Source organism: Balaenoptera borealis, assembly GCF_965194805.1.
Source record: "Balaenoptera borealis genome assembly, chromosome: 12".
Lineage (NCBI taxonomy): Eukaryota > Metazoa > Chordata > Mammalia > Artiodactyla > Balaenopteridae > Balaenoptera > Balaenoptera borealis.
The window spans coordinates 43,368,189-43,383,433 of NC_138869.1; the positions used below are offsets into that span (position 1 = coordinate 43,368,189).

The 15,245-nt window shown below is 56.7% G+C and overlaps 1 protein-coding gene across 4 annotated transcripts; it reads right to left on the reverse strand.

Annotated features, from left to right (window-relative positions):
• Positions 1 to 127: 127 nt before the first annotated feature.
• Positions 128 to 15,245, reverse strand: P4HTM (prolyl 4-hydroxylase, transmembrane). 4 transcript variants are annotated; one of them, XR_014232179.1, is made up of 10 exons: positions 14,557 to 15,244; positions 14,256 to 14,337; positions 5,515 to 5,705; positions 4,558 to 4,654; positions 3,007 to 3,169; positions 2,258 to 2,443; positions 1,426 to 1,516; positions 1,097 to 1,220; positions 707 to 979; positions 428 to 569 (listed from the first exon to the last, which is right to left on the reverse strand). XR_014232179.1 is itself a non-coding variant. In XM_082344975.1 (9 exons), the coding sequence occupies exons 1-9, from the start codon at positions 14,893 to 14,895 to the stop codon at positions 349 to 351; spliced, it is 1,494 nt and encodes a 497-aa protein (XP_082201101.1). In that variant the 5' UTR covers positions 14,896 to 15,236; the 3' UTR covers positions 128 to 348. The 4 variants fall into 4 exon arrangements, 2 of the variants coding, with proteins under 2 accessions (XP_082201101.1, XP_082201102.1); XR_014232180.1 differs by having other exon boundaries at positions 649 to 979; XM_082344975.1 differs by lacking the exon at positions 707 to 979 and having other exon boundaries at positions 128 to 569; positions 14,557 to 15,236.

Below are 15,245 nucleotides of genomic sequence, written 5' to 3' on the forward strand. Positions count from 1 at the left end.
CCTCCGCCCCACGCCGTCAGGCTGGGATTGGCGGGGCCGAATCGCCCTCCCCCTCACGTGACGTCGCAGCATACCCCCGGCCGCGGCACCCCGCCCCGCCCATTATGCCTACAGCCTATTCCGAGGCTCTCGGCCCTGCAGCTCCAAGCCGCGTAGTTTTATTTGTTGGGAAGCAGGGGGCTGTACACAATAAATAACATGGATATAGGAACTGTGCCCTAATCGCGGCTGGAGGTGGGGATGGGGCAAGACATCGGCCAGGCCTTTGGCCTGCAGCTGGACAGGAGTAGGGCCCCCAACCTTGGGCAGCAGAGGACCTGCGGCTGGGTACCGCGACGGACACTCCCCTCAGAGTTCCACGCGAGTGTCGCGGTAGGCCCGGTCCAGGGCCCACTCCGTCTGCGAGTCGGCGCCACCTTCGCGGGCCAGGCGCGCCATCTCCTGCTGGAACAGCGCCTGCCGCGCCCGGCTGGGGTCCACGTTGATCCAGTTGTTGGCTATCCACTTAGTGCCGCGCGTGACCAGGCAGCCCCCGTGCAGCGAGTAGTCGTCCACGTCGCCCACCCAACCTAGGAGAGGAGGATGGTGTGAGCAAGGGAGGGGACCAGAGGGAATCTAGGCTGGACTGAGCTGAGCTTGTGGGCTGACCTCAGCTTGTCCTCATATTGCCCAAGTGCATGGCAAGGGTAGGCCCAGCTGTGCACACCTTCAGTGGCAGACATCTGGCCACAAGGCCTCCTTGGGGGCTCAGCATCTTTCTCCAGCGAATGCCTTATCAACACCACTGGCTCTCTGAAATCAGCTTTCTTGCTGCCAGGCCTGTCTGCAGCCCTTCCCAGTCTGGGCTACCAAGGTGCACGTGTCCCCAACCCAGTCAGCTGGAAGGCTGGGGCATCAAGGAATGACAGGGTTCCAGAGAGCCCAGGAGGCTGCACAGGTGCAGGCTGCTGAAGTCACTGAGGATGGTCTTTGGGAGGCACTAGGGGCAAAAAAACCATTTGAAGGGCAGCTAGAAACAGCTCACCAGGGTGGCAATCAGGGCTGGGTAAAGGGAAGCTTCCCTCAAGGCAGCCCTGGCCTGGCCACAGGTCCTCACCTTGCCCATCAGGCAGGTAGTTGTACCAGAAGACTGCTGTGCCCTGGCGGGGCTTGACACGCAGGTTCCCCTTGTCACAGTGCCTCCGAGTGTCACGGAGGTCAACATCATCCTGAATCAGACTCTGTGGGCAGCAGAGTGGTGGGGTTTTCAAGCTGCCCTGACTGTATGGCCAGGAGCCTAAGGACAGGCAGTCAAAGGTGGCCAGAGGGAAACCAGTCAGATGTCCCCAGGGGACTGTTTAGGCCTCATCCCAGGTCTGGAGGGGTATGTACTGTTTGCCCAAGGCCCTGCCATCCCACCAGAGTAACAGCCCGGTTGGCCCTTACCATTTCGTCATAGGTTCTGTTGTCTGCTACAGGAAAGACAGTCTCGCCCCCACCGGTGACGTTGTTCAAATAAAACAGCACTGTCATGTAGCTGTAAGGCAGGGGGGGCTGTTGAGCAGGTTCCCAGCTGTGGGTACTTCCCAGGGGCTTACCTGTGGGCAGGATAAGCTGCCCAGGTCCCCAAGGGCCAGAGGGGCAGGCTGGGATCAGTGACAACAGGGCAGGTCAGTACCAAGATGTCCCTAGCCCATTCTTCTTCCCACAAACCCAGTCTCTTTCTGTCAGTCACAATGTTTTTTTATGGCCAAGATCACAGGGGCACTTAGCTGAATTACATGGTCCTGACCAAGGGCCAGCTGGGAAAGGTAGGCTAGCAGAAGCAGCAAGATCATGCAGAGGGCTGGTTGTGACTAGAAGGGGCTGAGCCAGAGCAGCCACATGAAGAGGAGAGACCTGCCACCATGCCTTGGCAAGGGAGGGGGACATAGCTTCAAAGGGAGAAGCTGAGGTCTCCAGCAGTGCCGGCAGGATCAACAACCAGGGAGGGAGCGGAAAGAATCAGGGGTCCAAACTTGCCCCTTGCCTGAGAGCTCTGGGGGCGGGTTTCAGTGTCTGTGGGTACCTCAGTCTGGCCACTGAGACAAGATGACCACCCCTTTTGGGCCACTTGGTAAACAACCTGAGGGGAGAGATGGGGGTATCCTCGACCAGGATGGCCCAGCACTCTCCTGGCCCCATACCAAGGGGCACGCCCACAGGGCATGGCTGTGCTTGTGTCATCGGGGTGCCTGGTCTGGGAGTTGAAGGCAGCCCCCAGGTGGGAGGTACTTGCCGGCAGGAGGTCTCGAAGGGTACAGACTCATTGGCTACCAGCTTGGTATGGGAGCAGATGGTCTCTGGGTACACAGGCCCGCTGTCCACATGGGCATGGTAGTGGCCTCCCTCACCATACCGCACGACCTGCAGCGGCTCGCTGAGCTCCACGATCTCAGGTGACAGGCGGGTGAGGCGCAGTACCCTGGTGGGCAGCAGGCATTCAGCTGGGCAGCCCAATGCCAGGTGGCACCCTGAGGGAGCTGGCAAGGTGGACCCTGGGCCTGCCACAAACTCTGCCCCTATTTCCCCTGAAAGCTCCTTAAGCCACCCCAGACTGGCCCTGTAAGAGCAGGAAGGGGTTACTCATGATGAGCCCTTCTCCCTGGATGCCAGAGACATCACTGGGTGGGAAAGATGAAATCTTCATTAAGTTGGGGGAGGGGGAGACACTCCCTCCAGAAAGGAGGCTGTTTATCTAAAACCCCTGGCTGCTCAGGGGCAGGGGGTCCTGTGGACAGAGATAAGAGATCACTTCTCTAATTAGCAGAAAACAAACATTCACTCTGTTTCTAATCCCAAACGTCTACTGTTTCCCACAATCAGGGCTAATTTGCTTTTGTTAATTGTCTGTCTCCAAATGAGTCCCAATCCTGGTCTAACAAGTGGAACTTAATCCTGAGTTGGCTAATCAATTCCGTTTTCTCGGTCTCAGCCAAGGACTTCTGTGGGGGCCCTGCACCAGGGAGGACAGCCTCAGGTGCTCACCTCTGGCGGATGGTGCGCATAACGTGGTGGGCACCTTCGCCCTGGTAGAGCCACGTGTGGTGGCTGTTCCGCACCAGCTGGCTGGACTCTGCCTTGTGGCTCCTCATATACTTGTGAAAGTCACGAAGGTCCATGTTGGAGAACTCCTGCCGGCTCAGCACTCCTGCACAGGGCACCCACCATTAATGCCCACCAAGCCCATGTGGGGAGGGCATAGTGGGGAGGCTGCACCTTCCTACCTACCCCTGGCCTCAGGCACTGGGGGGCCATGTGCACCTGTCCCTCAACCTGGACTCGGGTCAGATGAAGTTGGTTTCTGTCACATTAGGCCCTACGGGAAGACCCAGAGAAGCTCATTTCCTCAGTTTAAGCCCTGATTTGGCCCCCAAAAGGATGAAGCCCAACCCCTATTAGGCCAGAGAGCAGGGTCTCCAAAGGAAGCTTAAGCCATATGGCCAGGACCCTAGGCCAAGGACTGCCCTTGGCCCTCCAGCCTGGCTCTGTAGAGCATGATGGCCACCCTCTGGTCCTGTAGAGGGTGAAGAAAGAGATCATTCAGTGTTGGGTTTTGTCCAGGGCCTTTCACACTGTAGGGTGTAAGCTGGGATCGGTCCCCAGGAATTCCCTCGTGATCTCGGGTCTCATCCTGGGTGGAATACACCTGGCCAGTCCTGCCCGCTGGGTAAACCAGTCTACCTCAGCAGAGAAAGCCAGGCCACTCTCCCAAATGAGAACACTCTTCCCTGTTCCTGCTCAACCCACAAAGCTGGGGTGTATCCTCTTAGGGTTCTGGAAGAATAGCTGGTGTCTTTGCTACATGTTATCCTGGCTGACCCAACTGACACACTTCCATGCTTTGGCCCAGACTTCTCTGAGGGTGAGGGCACTCATGGGCTGTGAGTCTGTCACGAGCTCTGCACATAGGGGCAGTAGCAGCATGATGCCCCTCCAGCCACAGGTCCCAGTCAGATTCTTCACTGTGGGTTCACCAGCCACAAAGCCATTCTTCCAAGTCCTATTTCCTCAACTGGTCCAGAACTTGGGCATGAGGGTAATGACTACACCTCAGAAACTTCCTGGGGGTTATTACCAAAGGTGAGGGTGCTTACAGGACAGCACTCCTGCCCACATGACCCCCAGCAGTTAGCATGACTCCAGGTGGGCAAGAGAAAGGCAAGGGGGACCTTGGTTAGACCAGAGAGGCCAACTGCTGGGGCAGACCGTGTGCCTGGCTGGAGAGAAGCAGATGCCAAGCTGACCTCACTGTTCCTTTGCTCCCGCTGTACCACTCTGCCCTCTGCCAGCCAGCAACCATACCTCCTGTACCCCAGATGCTGCCTGGTGAGGTCAAAAGAGCCTCCAAGAACTGCCCTCTAGACTGTCACCAAAGGGAATGGGAGAGTCTAGCTCCTGCCTACTTCCCAGGGGTAAGGGCAAGGCTGGATCCTCACCTCCTCATCTCTGGCTACTCTAGAAGCTGAGCATAGAGGCTACCTGGCTTGGGGGGCAGGAGGCTCACAGCGACAGAACTGTGGCAAGGTATGAGCTCACCATCACCATCAGGGTCAGCCTTGATCGCAGAGTACATCTCCTGAATGTTCTCTGGAGTCATCCACCGTCCATTTCCCAGGCGAGTCTGGGCCAGGACCTAAAGCACAAGATGGTGCCTCAGTGGAGTGGCCCCAGTGATGGAGAGTCACCAGAGCACAGACAGCTGCCTAGTTCCTTCTGTAGGGCTGAGGGTTCAGGTGATAGGGCATGGGTGAGGACAAAGGACAGAGCCCAAGTTCCCTGAGCTGAAGTGAGGGTAGGCAGAGAGGTCTAGAGGCATCTGGGGAGGAGGCCAGAAAGACAGTCTAAAGACCTGTGGGCCATGACCATTCTTAGCCCTAGTGGGACTGTGGCTTCCACGGGGAGCACTGTCAGCCTATTGGAGGCAGAGCAAAGGACAGGCCTGTGTCCCAACCAGATACCCCAGGTGAGGTGGGGGAGGCCAGGGCCTGGGTGCAAAAAAGGAAGAGGCACCATGGGGAGGCCTGGCCAGTGAATGACCACCAGGTCCCTTAGGAAGATCGGGCTCAGTGAGGCACTCTATATAGGGAAGGGACCCTGCACCCCACCAAGACCTCTCTCAGAAGCCTGGGTGTGAGGGGCATGCAGAGAGAGATGCAGACTTCTGGCTTCCTCTGAGCTGCCACCCCATCCACCATGAATTCTGTGGGGCTCCCAGCAATGGCAGCAAGGAATCCAGACCACAGACAGCACACCACCTGGGAACTGTGGCAATAAATGCCATCACCTCCAGGTAGATTCTCCTGCCATCCTCTGGGGTTCCCAGGGCAGCAAGGGGCTCTCTAGGAAGGAAGGTGGACCCTGGGCATGCTCAAGTTGATCTGAGGTGGCATCTGACTCTTGGGGCCAAGGCTGAGCAGCACAAGTGACCTGGCCACCAGAAACAATTTTGAGCATTCCCACCCTGGTGCCTACTCCAGGCCCCAGGATCCCAACCTCATGGAGCTGCAGGCGACCATCATGGTTTTGGTCCAGCAGCTGGAAGAGGTCCAGCTGGCTGATTTGCATTGTGCCCATTGCTTCCTCATACTCTTCGGTGGGCAGGATCTGGCTGCGCTGTAACCCCTTCATCTGTGCCAGGTGGATGATGAGCCGACACTCCTCATCACTCAGGAAGCCAGGGATTTCTGCCAGAAGAGGGAGGGGGGTAAGGCCAAGGACCGGGCCAGGACGCTGATGCACCAAATAAATACCTTCCTCTCTGCAGGGTGCTTGGGGTAGTCCCTGTCCCCTGCTGGTCACCAAGTCAGAAGGACTTCACACACCCCTTTACATCTGCTCTGGGCTGTGACCCCAAGGTCAAGTTGTCCTGCAAAGGTTAGCCAGCGTTTGGAACATGGGGCCTCTCTTTTTGACGCTGAGAGCACACAATTTCCAGGGGAGTCCTGGGAGGTGAGCCAGAGCAAAGCTGGGGATGGGCTAACCCACCTTGGAGTGGGACCAAAGGCCAGAGGGTGGACCTGAGGGGTGGAGGGTTGACCTCCACTCCTTACTGGGTATATATTTTAAAAGGGCGAGGGGATGTTGGCAGGTTTTTGCTTTCATTATTGCTTTTCAGCATTGTTCAAATTAAAACAAAGTGAATACATCCAGCATTCTAGGCCTTGCCCTCCATTCTCCTGCACAAGTGGGTGCTGGTCATCCGTTCACTACTGAGTTGCCCAGCGCTGGGAGGTCAGTGGGGGTCACTCAGGTTTTTAGCAGATGCTCTGAGAAGATGCCCTAGTGTCCTTTGCTTTGGGAACAAATGTACACTGAACGCCTACTCCATGCCTCTAAGCCCAAGTAAAGGCCAGTCAGGCCTGGGGCTTAGCTCCAGTGGCTGGATGACCCCACACCAGCTCCACAAGCAGCTCAGTGGAGCTGGAACGCGAAGCTCACACCTGGCGAGCCCACATCCTAGTGACTCCAGGCACTGCCAGGGCTGGAGCCTGGGCCTTGCTTCATTCTCTTGTTCCTGGGAGAGAGGACTTCCTTTGACGGGGCACAAGAGGCCCACACAGGAACTGACTGGAGGAAGGGCCATGCCACCACCGTGACCCCTCAGAACTCCTGCAGAGTGGTCTGCCACTTTTCTGGGTTATTCTCTCAGCATGAAGTTCCAGTCATTGCCAAGAGGAAGGAAAATGGCCACTAGGAGCCAGGATTGGAGCAGTTTTTAATAGTAATCACAGCAGATCACACTTAGGGAGCACAGACTCTGTGTCCTGTCCTAAGCATGTCATCAACTCCGTAATCCGTATACTCGTCCTAGAAAACCAGGCCCCATTAATTCACCCTTCCTCTCCCTGAGGAGGCCCCAAGCACAGAGACATCAGCAACTTGGCCAGGGCCACATAGGCTGTTGTACTCCAGAACCCATGCTCACAGCCAGATTCAGCTTCCACAGGTAGGTGACCCAGATGTGACGACACTGAGGACAGGACAAAAGCCACCCCACCGCACCCCCACCTCCGGCCTGCCTGATCCCCTCAACCTGTCAAACCCAGAAAGGGTGTGAGCCATCCACTGGGGGGTCAGCGCTGCTGGACAATGGGTTAGACCAAATTGCTAATCACCAGTCACCTCCTGATCGTTTAAAAAGATAAAAAAACAAGAAAAGTAAACCAGAAAAAGAAAACACAGGCCCAGGTTTCTTCAGTTTATTAGGTATCAGTCATTCACAGGCCCAAAGGAGATGCCACCCTCTATACAGCTCCCTGCCATGTGCTAATCAAATGCAAACAGCCCAGGCCAGCACACTGGGGCCTAACCAGGTGGGTCTGAGCACATGGGAGCTGGGCAAACATTGGCTCCTGGGGTGTGGGTATAGCCCTATAAAGCCCCCAACCTCAGTCCACTGAGACCAAGGCAGAGAAAGCAGGTGATGGATCAAGGGCTGTGGCTGCTGGTGGCACTGGTGGTGCTGTCGGGTGACGTCGGGGCAGGGGCTCCCTGGGGCCCCACGCGGTGCATACCCATTCCCCAAGCCATGGCGCTGTGCCACGACATTGGCTACACAGAGATGCGGCTACCCAACTTGCTGGACCATGACACAGCAGCCGAGGCCATCCAGCAGTCAGTCAGCTGGCTGCCCCTGCTGGCCAGGGAGTGCCACCCTGATGCACGCCCCTTCCTCTGCTCCCTCTTTGCCCCGGTGTGCCTCGACAGGTAGGGCAGGGGCTCCCAGGTAAGGGTGGGGGGGCTCTCCTCAGCCAGGGCCTGCTCTGGAAGCTCTTCACTAATCATTGCTGCGTACCTATCAGTGACAGGAGGATGAAGGATTGTTTTGTCAGGGTGTTGCTGGCAGAGAGCGCAGATGCCCATGGGACACAGGAGACATAGGCAGGGGACTATCAATGGTGCGCACCCTTGGTTTGGATCCACAAATCAACAAGGGCTCTTAAATGTCAAGGTAGGGCAAGTGAGCAGCCTGCTCTAGGCTAGGGGCTGAGAACCCCTCTCCACTGAGGTGTGGCAACTCTGTCTGCCCAAAGGATCCTGGCCAGAGATGGAGCCACGGCTCATCTGGTGGCTTTTTCTCTCAGAGTCCAGAGATTGCAAGGCTGATTCCTCTTCCCTAGCCTAACCTACCCCGTGAACAACAGCTCCCTCAGTTTCTTCTTTGCAGAGCCAGGGCCCTTCCTAGAGCCTCAGGGTGACCATGCCTGTAGCAGCAAGAATGGGCTCTTTCAGAAACTGAGGATCGGGCCCCTTTGCTCTTGGCCAACCCCAGTCCTGGCTAGAAACTGCAGTGTCCTGCAGGCCTTTCAGGACAAGAGGGAGGGCCCTGCTTTCTCCCTCCAAGATGGGGAGTGAAGGCCCAGAGTGCAGGGCCCCTCCCACAGCCCTCTGCCAGGCACGAGGCATCCACCGGAGCTGCAGGGGGAGGTGCACTGGAAAGGTAGAAAGCAGCCTGGGCCAGGGCAGGGGTGGGGCTAGGGATACAAGACAGAAGGGCTGGGAGACGCAGGGCTGAGGGCTAAGATTTCAGCAAGCAAAGGAGCAAGAAGCCCAGCTGCAGGGCTGTTGCTAGGTGACCAGGGTGTCGTTGCCCAGCAACCGTGGGGTTTCTGGCCAGGCCTCGAGCTAGGAGCACCCAGAGGCCCCAGCCTGGAATCCAGGAACCCTGGCCCTGAGCACCCGCTGCCCCTGACCCTTTCCCTGCCCTGCAGGGTCATCTACCCGTGCCGCAGCCTGTGCGAGGCCGTGCAGGCCAGCTGCGCCCCCATCATGGCCTGCTACGGCTACCCCTGGCCAGCCATCCTGCACTGCGGACGCTTCCCCGCCAGCCACGGCCTCTGCGTGGCTGCCATCTCCAACGGCTCCCGCCCGAGCCACCCACGTGAGTCTCTCCACAGCTTCTAGGCTGGTCTAAGCCTTTCTCAGCCCCACAGGCTGCACCCCACCCTTTCAAATCACAGCTCTCGGGGATCAGGTAACTGGGTCTCTCTGGTGGGAAAGAAGAGGGACAACCCACAGCGGCCATCCATCTCAAAAAGGGTAAAGAACAAGGGGAAAGTGGGAGAAACCCCTGCTGATGGCTCCCCTCCTCCACCCGGGGCCCAGGGGGAGCCTCACTCAGCTCCTCCCCCAAGTGCCGCGTGCCAGCTGCAGGGACTGTGAGTTGCAGGACACCAGCTCGTCCAAGGAGGTCCTGGACACGCTCTGCGCTAGCGATTTTGGTGAGCCCCTGGTGCCCAGCACCCGTTACACCCCCTTACAAGTGGGTTCATTACAACTCCTGGCTTGGTGCTAAGCCAAAAGAAAGAGGGGAAAAAAAAAAAAAAAAAGAAAGAGGGGATACCCAAACGTTATGCCTGATTAGAACTAAAAAATAAGTTCTTTTTATTGCTAAAAAAACAACATCCCAGGAGGACAGGCCTTCTCTAGGACCCTGATTCCAAGAGCAGAGCATCAGACAAGAGGGTTTGGTTTACCAGGTGGAGGGGAGGATGGGGATACTCAGAGGGGCCAGGCTCATCATCTCGGCCCTCTGATCCCATTCAGCAGTGAAGGTTAGGCTCTCCTGGCGCAATGGGTCATCCTCCGGACCCTCAGACTGCGACCTGGACTCACAGCTAGAGGTGCTGAAGGCGGGCCCACTGCCCCCTGGGGAGCTGGCGCCTACTCTGCGACGCTGGCTGCAGCTGGATGCCACGTGTGTGTACAACCTCCTGCGCAGAAGGCATGCTGGGACCTACGTGCTCAGTGGGGAGGTGCAGGGTCACCGTCTGCTGGTAACCACGGCCTATAGCTGGAGCCAGGGCCACCGAAATCTGCAGCTGGCCATGCGCAGGTGGCATTGTCACCAGTGCCCAGAATAGAGTCAACCCAGGTGGGGAGAGCCTGGGACTTTATAGCCACAGCCTCTGCAGTGGCCACGCAAACCATGTGCTCCCCTGGACACACATAAAGCCCTCTTTCTGCTGCCCTCCGTGGATATTTGCAGACCAGAGTCCAGAGTAACTCCAAGGCTCACCCAGGACCAGCACGAGCAGGGCAGAAGTCCACTTCTGTGGTCCTTTCTCCTGGAAAAAGGCAGCTAGCCTTGTGTGCTGGGCAGGCAAGACTACCTTTCTGAACTTCCCAGACCTGGGATGCCAGCCTGGCTGATGCCCTGCTCCTGCCCACAGGCCCCAGCATCCCAAGCTGAGCCTCGGGGCAGGCACAAAGCCTCAGGCTATGCTCGCCCAGGCACTATGCTGCTTGTCAAGCCCCAGACAGACTCAATTATATCTTCCTGACCTTTACTGAGTCCACAATTCTGCCAAGCAGCGGGCCTGTGGAACAGCAGGGGGATTCATACAGAAAATTGCATTAAGCTGCTTACAAACCTGACCTAATATGCATACTACAATTCTTTCCCTACTTCTGCACTTCCAGTGTTTGTCAAGAGAGCACAGTGGTCTTATGTAACTGCTTTATTGTTTTTTTTAAGCTGAAAAAGAATAGGTCTGGAAATTCTATAATAAAGCAGTTATGGTTTTAACGTACATTGTTTTGTGTACTGGTATCAATTACTCATTTACCTTAAATAGTTAAGCAAGTGGACTAAAACTCTTGCTGGCCCACTGGAAGTGCCCCCTGCTGCTCCTGAAGAGGGTGCCAAATCAGGAGGCACCTGCCCAGGGTGATGGTGGAGGCCACTCTGCACAAAAAGACAGGTGCTGGACTGGCTGAGAGTATCTAGTAAACCCCTTCAGCTGGCCAATAATGGTCAGCAGTAGACTCTGGCCGCTGGACACACAGCCATATCAAATCAGGCCTCCCACACGTGCAGCTAAACTTTAGGGGCAAAGACACAACTGCCAAATAAGTACAGAAGATAGTTTCCAATGATGCTAAGCGCTGAGAAGAAAACCAAGCAGGCTGACGCAACAGAGAGCCTGGAAACCTCTTAAGACCAGTCTGAGGTGGAGAGAGGTCTCTGAGGAGGGGAGGTCTGAGCAGAAGCCTGATGCGGGGGAAGGCACCCTCGGTGAGAGCCAAGTCTGAGCCTTCTGGTGGAGGGAACTGTGCATACAAAGGCGCCAAGGCAGGACTTCCCTGATGGCGCAGTGGTTAAGAGTCTGCCTGCCAATGCAGGGGACACAGGTTCGAGCCCTGGTCCGGGAGGACTCCACATGCCGCGGAGCAACTGGGCCCGTGTGCCACAACTACTGAGCCTGCAAGCCACAATGACTGAGCCCGCGTGCTGCAACTACTGAAGCCCACGCGCCTAGAGCCCGTGCTCCGCAGCGAGAGGCCACCGCAATGAGAAGCCCGTGCACCCCGAGGGGTAGCCCCCGCTCGCCACAACTAGAGAAAGCCCACACGCAGCAACGAAGACCCAACACAGCCAAAAATAAATAAATTAACTAAAAAAAAAAAAAAAAAAGGCGCCAAGGCAGCAAGGAGCTTGGTGTCTGAGAATCAAAAGGGGGTGAGTGAGGGAAGGGTGGTGGGAGATGAGGTCTGAGAGGTGAGAGGGCCTTGGGGCACCAAATGAGACGTAGAAGTGGAATGGGAAATCATGGAGGCCTTTAAGGAAGGGAGTGATGAGATCTGATCTGCTGTTTAAATACAGAATGAGTGTGAGGTGGAGGGAGAAGTGAGCCACATGAGAGAAAGCAATGTCCCCAGAGAGGCGACAGTGAGTCAGGACTGGAACACCTCCCTTCTGAACTGAATAGGACAACGGTCCAAATCCTTGGGAAATGCCTACCACAGTCAAGCAGGTACCCGCCAGGAACTCAGGGTGGGGGCTTTTGTGGCCCAGGTCCCACTTACCAAATGTCTCTAGGAACAAAGGTGGGAAACAGGAAATTTCCCCCAAAGGGAGAGGCTGAAGGTTACGTGCGGATTTCCCTGTGAAGTGGTGGGGTTCCCTTCCACAGAGATGGAGGCACCCTAGGGTAAAACCCAGTCCCCTTGCCCCAGCTGACACCCTGAACACCTACCCCTTGAGCCCTGGCATCTTGGGTCCCCGATGGTGGGTCACAGTAGGGCAAGGTGGCAGAGCCCATAGCGGGTCCATTCTCCTTGGGCCCTGCCTGCCTCTTTAGGGCGACAATAGGTGGATGGACAGGCAGGCACAGAAAAACAGACAGACACTGCTCCTTCTTGGCGTGAGGCTTCCTTCTCTGGATTCATCCAACACTACATTCAGGAACTGCCCCTCCTTAGACACCCTCTCCCCTGTGGTTAGCCTGTCTCACAACTGGACTTCTTATAATCACTGACCTCTTCCTCATTTGTCTCACCTCATTTCACCAAGCAGCAAGCCCCAGGACTTTCTGAGTAAAACCTGGGACATCTTTCACCAACAGACTCAAAGGTAGTGTAAGAGTTTTGGAGGAAATGAGAACAACAACAGGAAGGTCTTGCTGCAACTGCCCAGTTCTCCTAATCATGCCGTTTGTAATTTACCTGCACAAACAGAAACCCATCTGATGGCTTAACCAGAATCAGTTTACCTTTTGTCAAATCTCTTCTGCTTCCCGTAATGTACTCTTGGTGACTTCGGGTCTGGGTTTCTCATTCTCTGCTTTGTAGGACTTTGACGCAACAAGCTGCATGTTAGGGGGTTAGGGTTAGGGGTTATGCCTCCTGGCTCACTTAACCTAACATATGTCTGAATTAAGTATATACGGGTCCAAAAAAGGCTGATGAGAGAAAGTACACCCACCTCAATGTGTCCGTCTCAGAACAGTGGAGTAGTAATGGGGACAGTTGTTCCCTTGCCTGGATCACCTGTTCCTTGACAGCCACCTGGCTTCATCCCACAGCTCCTGCGGGTCTTTGCTCAAATATCCTTCTCAGGGAAGCCCACCCTGACCACCTTACTCAGTTTCAACCCCCGTTGAAATTCTGCCTTACTTGTCTGTGATCACTTATCACCATCTGACACACCATGTGTGTTTATTTGTCTGTAACCTCATTCGACTGTCAGCTTCAGGTGTTTTTTGTTTTCCTATTTTGTCCAGTTCTGTATTCCCAGCACCTGAACTAGTGCTTTGCTCAGACTTCAACATTATGCAATAATAATAATAATCTTTTAGTGCCTTCCCACAACAGGACTGACATCCTGACCTATGTGAAATCATTCTCACAGGTCTAGGCATAATCCCCAACCAGGGCCCTCCGCCCTACAGTTAACAGCATGCACTCAGATGCTCTGCTTTGGTTCCCAGTCCCCTCCTGAAAGCCCCTTACCCCTTCCATCCCCCAGCACCCAGGAACACCTCAGGTCTGCAGGTAAGTGTGTCACTGAGGCTGGGTACCCAGGACTGGGGTGGGAAAACCTATCCTGGGCAAGGTCATGAGTCTGGGGACCCCCATATTGTTGGTACTGGTAGTCTTTGAAGGACTTCAGGGTCTTCACAACTAGCGTGTTGGCTTTAGAGTGCAGGCTGTAGAGAAAGGCTGCCTTGTTCTAATCCTAGCTTCACCCTGAAATAGCTGTGTGAGCCTGGCCAAGCAACGGGGGCTCTCTGTGCCTCACTTTCTCACCCACTAGCCTGACAGTGGGATCTACACCCACCTCATAGAGGGGTTGTGAGAATTAAATGGAACGATCACATGAAGTCTAGCACATAACAAGAACTCAGAAAATGTGAGCTATGAGGCTGGTTCCAAATGAGGTCACCCTGGAAGGCTCTGCCTACTGTAATGGCTGAACACAAAACTCCATCCTAAGAAGAATCCCAGAGTGCCGGTAGCAAAGGCTGGTGCCCTTGTGGGGCAGGTTTGGGGGCACCAGCTTACCCACATTTGGACAGCCTGCTTCTTATCAGACCCACTTTGGGAGTGGAATTTCCCCTCACAGGCCCTGAGATCAGCTAGGACCTGGTTATCAGTCTGTCCGACCCTCCCCCCATTCTAGAATGTGACAGAATTAACCATGGCAGGGAGCGTCCAAAGACAGTTTCAATGAAATGTCTAGACACTAGCTTCTAGATCACATTGCCCAGCCCTGTGATGGACGGATCAGCTGCAGAGGGTAGGGGTCACAGAGGGGAGTGTGGAAAGGTCAGCCTGTCACCCTATATTGGAGATGGGGGCGGGTACCTCACGTGGGGCAACCTCTGGGTGGAAAAGAAAGGGCTACTTTGAAGCAGCCATTTTCAAAACAGAAGTCACGTGGTCAAATGAGCCTCAAGGCAACCACCAAATCGTAGCCCCTGACCCTTCCTGGGGGTGCCCAGCGAACTTACCGAAGAGCAGCGGCTTGAGGCTGAGGGTTCGGATGAAGTGATCCCTGTCGGCGACCAGCTGGACCTTGCGCTCATACCCCACCTAAGGGAAAGCGGCACAGCGGGCAGCTCGGGCGCCAGGCCCCTACGTGCGAGAAAGGAAAAGGCGCCCCGGCCCGGTGGGAGGCGGCGGCGGGCGAGTGAGGGGGTGCGCGCGGCAGGCCGGGACGGCGCAGGGAGCAGCGTGGAGACCCGGGCTGACTGCCGGCCGTCTCGGGCTCGGCGGTGCAGGGCCTGGAGCGCGCCGCGGCGGGGGCCTCACCTTGATGCCCTCCAGCCGCGTGAGGGGAGCTAAGGTTGGCGCGGGCCCGGGGCCCTGGGCCCGGCGCTGGGGCCCGGGGTCGCTGCTGTCGTCGCCGTTGCTGTAGTGTACGAAGAGCAGCAGCGCCAGCACGTTGCCCAGGTACAGGTGCACGAACACCATCAGCACCAGGAAGTAAGCGCGCGAGCAGATGCCGCGGGGGTTGCACAGCGGCCGGACCGGTGTGTCCTCACAGTCGCCCAGCCCCGCCGCTGCCCCGGCCGGGTCGTGCTGGGGCGGCGCCCACTGCGGACTCACAGCCTCAGACCGCCGGCCTGCCGCCGCCGCCGCCGCCGCCATGGCGCCCAGGTTGCGCGCGCACCCAGGGGAGGGGCCGCGGGGTTGCCAGCGCCGCGCCGCGCCGTAGCCAAAACAACCAACGCCGGGCCCGCGCGTGCGGCGGTCTCTAGCAGGGGGTTCCTGGGGATCCCGCGCTCGCGCTGCACTCAAGATCTCCGCGCCTTGAACCCCGGCCCACACTGAAGTTTCTCTTCCCGAGCTGGGTTATCGTTAGGAGGAGATGCACACTCCCCAGGGCAGAAGCCGCCCCCAAATGTAGATGCAGACAAGAGCAGCACAGTTACAGGAAACCCCACTGGCAGTTCCTCCGTTCCCCGGTTGAGACGCACTTCCCTCTTCCCGGAAAAGTA

Bases quoted from the DNA above. Each gene is read 5' to 3' on its own strand.
- P4HTM (XM_082344975.1), bottom strand. From the start codon at position 14,895: ATGGCGGCGGCGGCGGCGGCGGCAGGCCGGCGGTCTGAGGCTGTGAGT. The intron at 4,655-5,514 runs GTTGGGATCCTG...CTTGTGCTTTAG, and splicing joins GTCGCCTGCAGCTCCATGAG to GTCCTGGCCCAGACTCGCCT. The intron at 3,170-4,557 runs GTGAGCTCATAC...TGCCCTGTGCAG, and splicing joins GGCTGACCCTGATGGTGATG to GAGTGCTGAGCCGGCAGGAG.